General features: G+C 46.1%; 1 protein-coding gene across 1 annotated transcript; it reads right to left on the bottom strand.

The window, feature by feature from the left end:
• Positions 1-4,946: 4,946 nt before the first annotated feature.
• On the bottom strand, positions 4,947-7,307 carry KCNJ14 (potassium inwardly rectifying channel subfamily J member 14). Its single transcript, XM_054993593.1, has 2 exons — positions 6,612-7,307; positions 4,947-5,498 (listed from the first exon to the last, which is right to left on the bottom strand). The coding sequence occupies exons 1-2, from the start codon at positions 7,305-7,307 to the stop codon at positions 4,947-4,949; spliced, it is 1,248 nt and encodes a 415-aa protein (XP_054849568.1).
• Between the last annotated feature and the right edge of the window lie 2,258 nt (positions 7,308-9,565).

Genomic DNA, 9,565 nt, shown 5'->3' with positions numbered 1-9,565 from the left:
GGGACAAATCCTTTTTCCTGGGCCTTAATTTCCTTGCCACAAACACATTTAAGAACCCATCCCAAATCATTCCTTTGGGTGAGAAAATAGAGTTTGCTCAGTTCCTTTTTTTTAAAAAAGCATCCATATTGTAATGAGCTAGGGATCCGCCTATCCTACATGAGAAAAGAAATGGTAATGTGTCTTTTTAACTGCTGTAGCTGTCTCCTCTTAAGGGCCCTGAGTATCAGGAAATGGTTTCGTACAAGGACCTGTCAGAACTGGAAGAGGTGACCCCTCCCCCAGCTGAATGGAGGGGGTAACTGTGTGGGGGAAAGAAAGCACTTTTTATATCCTGAGAGCAAAAGTTCAAGCTGAAGATGGTTCCCATCCCAAGTTCCTTATTTGCAGTTCCTACTTCTTTATTCACCAATCTAATCACAAATATTTATTTATTTATTTATTTATCCCACTTTCCCCCCAATGGAAACCCAAAGCAACTTACATCACAGGTTAAGCTGAGAGGGCGTGACTGTCCCAATGCCACCCAGCAAAAGCAAAATGGGGAAATCAAACCTGGGTCTCCCAGATCCTAGTATAACACTCTAACAACTATACCACACATACTTAATAAAAACTGTGCTTATAAAATACCTCTCATCTAGACAAATTAGGGCCCTGCTCAGAGCTGTGAATGTTAGTGTTATTCCCCACAATACAGCTGGGGAGTTGGGGCTGAAAGGAGTGGCTTACCCAAGGCCATTGCACCTTCTGAGCTCATGGTGGTAGTGGGATTTGAACCAGCAGAGTATTGATTTTCAGTCAAGAACTGTATCAGCATTGTCACTCCTAAAGGCAAACAATGAGCAAGGGCTTAAAGACTGGGCACTGCCCAGTAGGCAGAAAAATGGAAAGGTTTCTGCAAGGGCAGGCACTATAGAGTAGTTTGTCAAGTAAAAAAAGATCCCCCTTCAACTACCTGTTGAGTACTGAGCATGCTCAATACATCCAGGAGGAATGGGATGTTGAGGCAGTTAGAAGTCAAAGCAAAAATAATGGTGGGGAGGGAGAAATTGGCTTTCTACAGGCCCTAAGTGCTTATTGTTTCTTGAAAGTTGTGGACTTCCACAGATCTCTCCTATACAACAAAGGGATAGTGAAAAGTAGAAACACAATGTCATTCAGATCTGGGGTAGATGAGTTTATATAATCCTGTTGTGCTGGTGTAGGGTAGTGGTTAGAGTGTTGGTAAAGGATCTGGGAGACCCACATTCAAACCTCCACTCTGCCAGGGAAGAGTGACCTTGGGCCAGATACTCTCTCAACTTAACCTACCTCACAGGGTTGTTGTGAGGATAAAATGAAGAAAAGGAGAACAATACAGGCCGCTTTTGGTCTCAATTGTGGGAAAAGGTGGGGTATAAGTGAAGTAAGTATATAAAGAAATCCTCAACTTGAATTCAGATAAGTAACTTGCCACTTGCTTCCCTTCAGTTTTCAGCTGAAAGTGGGGAAGGCAATTGAGGTACCTCCACCCACCACCCCAGAAGAGGATCTCTAAGATCTTGTGCAAAGCCTGAGGGAAGCTTGCAGACCAAGGAGTCCTCCCTGTTTTGCAAATTTTCCTCAGTGTGAGGGCTGGGAGATTCCACTGTGTCTTTTCTGTCAGGAGCAACACAAAGGAATTTCTCTCCTGTTTCAGGCTGAGGGGGATACATTGTGCTTCTTTTCTGTAGGTTCTCCTTGGTGATGTCAGACAAAGCTGGCCCAAGACATGTTGGTACCTGAGGCAGAAAATCCAAACAGCAGTCCACTTTTTAGCTCATTATGGAAAAAATAATATAAGACAAACTAAAGAATGGGCTACTTATTGCTCTTCAATGGTGCCTCCCATATGCCTCCTAAAGCAAGAAAAACTGTTTATTTACTTCACTTATACCCTGCCTTTCTTGCATGTGGGGTCCCAAAACAGCTTACATTGTTTCCTCCATTTTATCCTCACAACTACCCCGTGAGGTAGGTTAGGCTGAGAGAGTGTGACTGGCCCAAGGTCACCCATCAAGTTTCCATGGCAGAGAGGGGATTAGGAAACCCAGGTTTGTCTCCTAATCCAACACTCTAACCACTAAAACCTACCCAAAGGTAGATAGGTCGGCCCTGGTGTCATTGGTGCAGGAAACATGGAGGCAACTGTTGCCTTACTTCAAGAAGGACAGAGTGAAGGAGAAAGGTTGTAGCACAAGTTGGGCCAGTCAATATGAAGGATATCAGCAATGCTGAGGCACTCGCAGGTATGTGTGAAGTAACCCACTGGCTGCATGAGGTGAGAACCAATATCTGACCATTGCTCCATACTCTGGTGACCTTCACATCCCACATGCCCCATGCCCGGAGATTACAGATTCATGAGGGTTTATTTTAGACTCGAGGAGAATACGTTTCCACTTGATGGTGTCACCTGCTGAGAGGTGACTGCTGAGGAGTTCCTGACATCCCATCACCTCAGCAGTGCCAGGGTGCAGTGTGGGTGCCAACAGTTCAAGGTGTAAGGGTGATAGCTGAGGGAGAGGAGCAGACAGAGTGGGTATGTGGCGGGGGGGGAGCAGCCCACACTTTGTCCCCCTCTGGTGTCGCTGGCGCAAAGCAGTCAGGATTAGTGATGAAATTGTGTCCATATTAATCTGAGCTCCCAGCTGTGAGTCCAATCTGAGCTCTTACCGCTCTGACCTTCAGCCTAGGCTGCTTTCACCGGGCCAGCTTGAGCAGCAGCTGTTTATAGTGGGATCTCCGTCCAAGGCTACGATGCCTCTTGCTCTGGGTGAAAACGTCTGTTTATACTGGGATACTTTTTATGATCCTAAAATAATCTCTCTTTCTCCTGCCTGAGGCAAGCTAACTGGTCGATTTTGGTTGCCAGTAAGGCAGCCAGTGTGGAAGACAGATCCGAGCCACAAGGCACAATGCCCACGCATCTTGTACCATGTAAGCCTCTTTGAAATTAATAACAACAAATTAATAGGAGAAGAAGGTGGCCCTGGCCCCTCTCCAAATACTTCCTCCTCCCCTACATTCATTCACATGTTCTCAGCATTGCTGATGTGATCAGAGAGTAACAGACATGGATTAAAATGCAACTGCTTTTGTCTCCTTCACTTTTTCTTTTCTTTATGCATTGTTTGAATGATATTAGTGTTCAGAGTTTCATGAATCTGTACATTGGGTGTGTAGTGGTTTGGTGTAATGGTTAAGAGCGCGGGACTCTAATCTGGACTGGAGAGCCGGGTTTGATTCATCACTCCTCCACTTGAAGCCAGCTGGGCGACCTTGGGCTAGTCACAGCTTTCTGGAGCTCTCTCAGCCCCACCCACCTCACAGGGTGTTTTGTTGTGGCGATAATAATTACATACTTTGTAAACCGCTCTGAGTGGGCATTAAGTTGTCCTGAAGGGCGGTATATAAATCAAATGTTGTTGTTGTTATTATTGTGTGTGAGAACTTGTCCACAAGTGAACATACATAGGACTGCAGCCTGAGTGCATAATGGATCCATCTTTCATCTAATGTGATTTATCTGCAGATGCATGAAATATGAATACTAAGGCTAGATTATCTGTATAGTATACTTATTCATATGCTGTGGCTAGTGGAGGTATATTCAGAAACTGTTTATAACCTGTAGTATGGATATTGTGTTTTTATAGTGTATCCTTAACCAAAAGAACAAATGTCCCACCCTTCATATAGTGGAATCCAGGCAACTGTGAAAGAAAGCAAGACAACATGGAAAAGGAGGAAAATGTTCTGTAATGCATAATAATGAGGAAAGGACCTTTGGGCAGTCATCCCTGGAGTAAGATTAAGGATGTTTGAAATGTGTTCCTATTTCCTTTTTGAAACATTGGTAGGTATAACTGTGGGGATGGCAGTAAATGCAAAACATTTGAAAGTGGGAACAGCTCTCTGGTTTACCATTGTTTCTTTTACGAGCTTTACAACACACGGGACAGTAATGGATTAGATTTCTTTTTTCCTTTAATGAGAACACTTGTTTTTGTGGCTGATTACATTTTACACACTTTGTACACCTTCGTTAAACTCTTGCCTTATTCCATTGGCCTGTGATAAATCAATGATATACCAGCTTCTGCTTGGAATAGAAGACCTTGAGACACGGGGTTTGGACTTGACAAACAAGTTTTCAAGGATGTCAAGATAATTTTCAGTTTCTTGCCTTCTGGGCTTAAAAAAAAACATTTAGCCCTCACATGGCAAAGAACCTCACTCTCTGAATCCAATAGAGCAAACTGTTCCCTGCAGTTTCATAGATCCTACAGACCAGTTCACTTTCAGTTCCACTGAACAGAACTTACAGAAGCCTTCTTCCCTCTCTATATTAAAGTGCCTTGGAGAGCTACAGCTCATATTCCACAGTACAAACCTCTTTAGGAGGGCTCCATTAAGCTTACCCTTGTAAATCCTTGTCTCATAAAATAAATATTTGCAGATCCATTAAACCTTACCTGAACAACGGCAACCATAATTCCTACACCCCTTTAAAGATCAGGCAATGGCAAAGTTCGTTAGAGGCTCATATAACAGGAATCACCTACCTCCTTCAAGCTTCCCTTTGATTTTTAAGTTTGGTTGGGTCACCGTTCTCTTTGTAGCAGCACCCCCCTCCCATCCCTTGAGTAGCTTGAAGAGTCATAGGGAATCCCTCAATTCATACCAGGCTGCTGTTCTGGCCAACATGCCAAGAATGGCTTCTTTCTCCCATTTGTTAAGGATACTAGCTTATTCCAGACCTCTGAGACCTTGCCTATCAGGGTTTTGAGGGACAAGATGAATTAAGCGTGAAAGTGTTAACCGCTGGCCAGTGACTTCAGTTGCCTGTCTATGCAAAGTGCAACATTAGCTGCTTTCTCCAAGCAGCCCCAACCCTCCTCAGTCCAAGGACATTGGTGGTGTCACGTGGTTGTGTCTGCTTCATTCTCCAGGCTCAGGTGTGAGCTACCTTGCTTCTCTTCCTCCTCCTCTTCTTCACGGCAGCAGCTGAGGGCCACTTCGTTCTCATAGCAAAAGGAGGCACGAGCAGCAGTTGCCCCCGCGGGAGGAGCCCTGTATTTGCGGTGGCTCAACTCGTTAGCACTGCACGTTGGAGTTCCAGGCACCTCGTACGTGCGGTGGAAGTGCTGGTAGTCAATCTCATAGTGACCGCGCCGTTCAAAGAGCACAGGCTCAAAGCGGTGTCCCCAGCGTACCTCGTTGGGCAGGTAAGAGCTACGGCATTGTGTGGTCATCGCTGTTGCCTCTACCATGCCTTCCAAAATGACTACCAGTTCAAAGTCAGCTTCAGCCAGCTCAGAAGGGCCGTACTCGTAGAAAGGACTTTCAGCATCGATCTCGTGCACGATTGTCACTGGTGACACCAGGAAGATGCGGTCTGTGCCACTGTCGAAACCCACGTTGACGTCAATGTGGTCCAGAGGGATGTACTCTCCCTCAGGGGTCACTCGAGGCTGTGGGAAATAAGACAAAAGGGGGGGGGTTGTTTTGTACTGATCTACACATAATGAGTCGGTATAGGTTATATTACAAAATATGGTCTGCAGTGGCCAGCAGATGTTTTTATTGTTGTGCTTGGAAGCACGGCTGTTGCAATGGCCAAAAAAAAACTTCCAGCCACTGCAGGCTGTATACTCCATACAGAATCTCCTCCATACATTGTATGGAAAAAAAGAAGCCCCTTGTTTGCAAGAGCGACTCTGCCTGCCTTTCAAAATAATGACCCTTTCCCCTTGCAGACCCTTTGTAGTTTCCCCACTCAATTGCTCATCCATTTATCTCCTCCTGCCTTTCATCTATTCTGCCCTTCCAAAGTTTATTTTCCATATCTGTTAACAACTTCTGTCATAGATGGCTTTAAAAACGGATTATGGAGGGCTGGCCTACCAGTGACAATTAACTAGGATTACTAAAGGGCACCTCTGAGTTCAGAGGTAGTGAGCCAGTGCTTACCAGTTGCTGAGGGGCAGCAGTAGGGGGGGGCATGCATTCTGTGATTGGTCATAATGAAAAACAGGATGTTAAATCACATGGACCCTTGGTTTGAGTCGGACTCTTCTTATGCTCACCCATCTTACAAATTTTTCCGCCCTTTCCAGCCTACAGAACACTGCAAATAATTAACCTTTGACTCAGCCAAGACTAAGAGTCTCTCTGCATGAGACATCTTACATGAGGGTGCTCAAGTATAGGGAGACACAATGTTAGCCGAGAAGTGTAGTTTTAAAAGACAGAGCTGGTGGAGATCGCTCCTCAGAGGGTTTGTTAATTTCATCTTTGCCTGCCCTAAGGCTCTGTCAATTTCACCTCCCCAAAGGGGAAGATGAAATTAACAAACTCTCTAAGGAAGGATCTCCACCAGCTCTATCTTTTTAAACTATCCTTCCCGGTTAACATTGTGTCGGTCCTTGTGTAATATATCTTGTGTACAGAGGCGCTAAACAGGATAGGTGCACAGGTCTTCAAAGCATTTCTAAAACTCACTCAATGACTGACAGTTCTTGTGGACATGTGACTCTTGCCCTCTAGTATCTTGTACATGAAGTTCCCCCTAATACCATCCTTACCCGCAGCAGCTGTGCCCTGACGTGGGCTTCCACCAGATGGCTCTTGCGTAGGTTGGCCACACGCCACATAAGGCAGAGTTTGCCATCGCGCATTGCCACCACAGCAGTCTCACTGAAGACCAAGGTTCCGTTGCGTTTCTTGGGCTTGGCGATCTTGGCCATAATGGCACCAATGATGAAGGCATCAATGATACATCCTGCGATGCATTGCAGAACTACAGCTATCACTGCGGATGGACACTCCTCCGTCACGCTGCGAAAGCCATACCCGATGGACGTCTGGGTCTCCAGAGAGAAGAGGAAGGCGGCCATGAAACTAGTGACCTCGGAGAAGCAGGGTTTTGAGGCTTGCGGGTGCTCGGGGGCAAGGTCCCCGTGTAGCGTCGCTATGATCCAGAAGGTGATGCCAAAGAGAAGCCAGGAAAGCACAAAAGAGAGACAGAAAAGGACGAGCATCCATCTCCAGCGGATGTCCACACAAGTGGTGAAGATGTCCGTGAGGTACCGCTGGCTCTTCTCGCTCATATTGATAAACTGCACATTGCAGTGGCCATCTTTCTTCACAAAACGGCTGCGCTGCTGGGCAGTAACAGGTTTCCCATTTGGGCAGCTGGTGGGGGATTCTACTGGCTCTTCTTGCAGCTCTCCTACCCCACCACCATTGCTAAGACGGCGGATGGTTTTGGCTACCCCCATCTCTGAGGGGTTTGGGTTGGCCTTGGTGCCGGCCACAGCTAGGCCGGGCTTGGGGGTCTGGTGGCCCAGCCTGTGTGTTTTGCAGGAAAAGTTGATACTGAAGAGGTTTTAGCAGGTGATGGTACAGCACTGTTGACTCACGTAGCTTTTGGGCAACCTGGAAGAGAAAAGAGGAGCATGCTCACCAAAACTTTTAACGTGTTAGACCTCTGACTTAAAGGGCTTCTGTGTGCTAGCAACTCCTGACTCTGCATCTCCTGAACTCATTTTAGTTTCTGATTTGCAAAAGGGATGATGAGCAGTAGGGGAATACTGAAAGTGAGGAAAGTCCTTGAGATTGTTGCCTTTCCTCTGTTTCATCTTAGGATAAATATCTGAGCCACTTTCATTTGATTTTGAAGTAGCCACCTTAATGACATTGTGCGTGTGGAGCCTATCCTTGTCGCTGTGTGAACTATACAACCTGCAAACTTGCCATCCTGTGGCAAGCTCAAAACAACATTGTCTGAAGTGGATGGGAGACCTCCAATGAAGACCAGGGTTGCAGAGGCAGGCCATGGCAAACCACCTCAGCGAGTCTCTTGCCATGAAAACCCACCAGGGGTCGCCATAAGTCAGTTATGACTTGACAGCACTCTGCACCACCTGATATATACATTAGAGACACAGATTCTGAGCTAATGAGATCCAAGTTTGTGCCTGAGGGCCACCAGCCAACTTCTAGAATCTAAGACCTGAGATTTTATCCTCTGTGCAGGGCAAGCAGTTTAAAACAACTTGCAATCAGAGTCTATTGCAAGTGGAGAGAAGGGGTTGCCTAAAAGCCTAAAATCTGGAGTACTTTCTCATTTGCTCCCCAAAATGCACCCTACCACCTAATTTGTAATTTACTACCATGGATGTTTATACCTCTTGGTTAAGAATCAGCGGACTGAGCCATAGCTTAATTTGATGTAACAGAACAAAAATAAAAGTTGTTTGCTCTCACTGTGCAATACTAAACAAAGTTACGCCAATCTGAGCCCACTGAAATCAGTGGGTTTAGACTGGAGCAATTCTGTTTAGGATTGCAAAGTTACTGCACCAAGCTGGCTTTCTAACCAGCATAATTCAGGTTGGCTCCAAGCCTCTTCCCTATTCCCCACAGTCTAGTTCAGCAGGTCTCCTTTCCTAGAGAAATCGTGATTATCAGGCTTACCTGGCTTCTATTGTATGACAACTGGGGAGCAAGTAGGAGCTCGTCTTATCCTTGCTGTGTTCCAAAAGCCTGTCTTCTCTACCATCAACAGCAGTTAATATATTGTCTCAGAGCCCAGGGTGTGGCGGGTAGAAGCTTCCGCCCGTTCCTCAAGAGCGAGACCCTCAGGCTTTCCTGCACAAATTGCTTGCGAAACAAATTTCCAGTCCCCCAAGGCAAAGCAACCAGTCAAAGCCACATTAAGTGCCTCAAGGGGATAAAGAATGCGCATGGAAGAAGGAATGGCCAAAATGAGCTTTTTAAGGAAAAGGGAAGGCAGCGGCTAGGTGTGAGAGAAGGCACCGGGGTCCTGTGAAGCAACTGTCCACACACCAACCCGTTGCACTCACTGCAATAGCACTTTAATACCCACAGTTATACAGTCTGTCACTGGTTTAGCCACCTTGTTGGACTCCCATCCAAGAAGGCCATCTTCATTCTCCAGCATTCATTGCATGCTTCCGGCAGGTTCTAAGTTGTACCAATGATTTCTTGTATTCGAACAAAGGCAGGTAGTGACTCTTCTTGAGTAATACATCCAGAGAATAGAAAGGTGATAGTATGATTGCATTCCTGGAAGCCCCAAGCCTCTCTTCCCCTCCTTATCTCTCTGATCTTCTATCCTCTCTTTTAGGTATCCTTCCGATTTCCCTGCCTTCCGCCATCTGAAGGACAGCTGCTCTCTCAAGCAACTTTGCCTTTGCTTTTTCGCTGCTGCCTTTGTCTGGAACTTCTTTCCCAGAATATGAGGCGCACAATGTCACCCTCCTCAATAATCCACCGGTTCCTGAACCACTGACATAACCCCTCAGAGATTATCCCATAGTGGATCTTGCCTAAATTCCATCACTTGAATGGAATATACAGCCTCTCCCTACTTACCATATTTACCATATCCTCTGCCTTCCTCTGTTGCCTCCCCTGCATGGAATTCTAGATTATAAATTCCTCGGGGCAGCATCTTTTCTCAGTCAAGCACCATGCACACCCCTTTTCTCAAACCAGTGGTGACCCCCCCCGC

The sequence above is a fragment of the Eublepharis macularius genome, chromosome 12, assembly GCF_028583425.1.
Source record: "Eublepharis macularius isolate TG4126 chromosome 12, MPM_Emac_v1.0, whole genome shotgun sequence".
Lineage (NCBI taxonomy): Eukaryota > Metazoa > Chordata > Lepidosauria > Squamata > Eublepharidae > Eublepharis > Eublepharis macularius.
This window is presented reverse-complemented; position numbering and strand designations above follow the sequence as displayed.

Excerpts from the sequence above, each read along its gene's own strand:
- KCNJ14 (XM_054993593.1), bottom strand. The coding sequence starts at position 7,307 with ATGGGGGTAGCCAAAACCATCCGCCGTCTTAGCAATGGTGGTGGGGTA. Across the intron at positions 5,499-6,611 it reads TCAGGGCACAGCTGCTGCGG|CCTCGAGTGACCCCTGAGGG; the intron begins GTAAGGATGGTA and ends TATTTCCCACAG.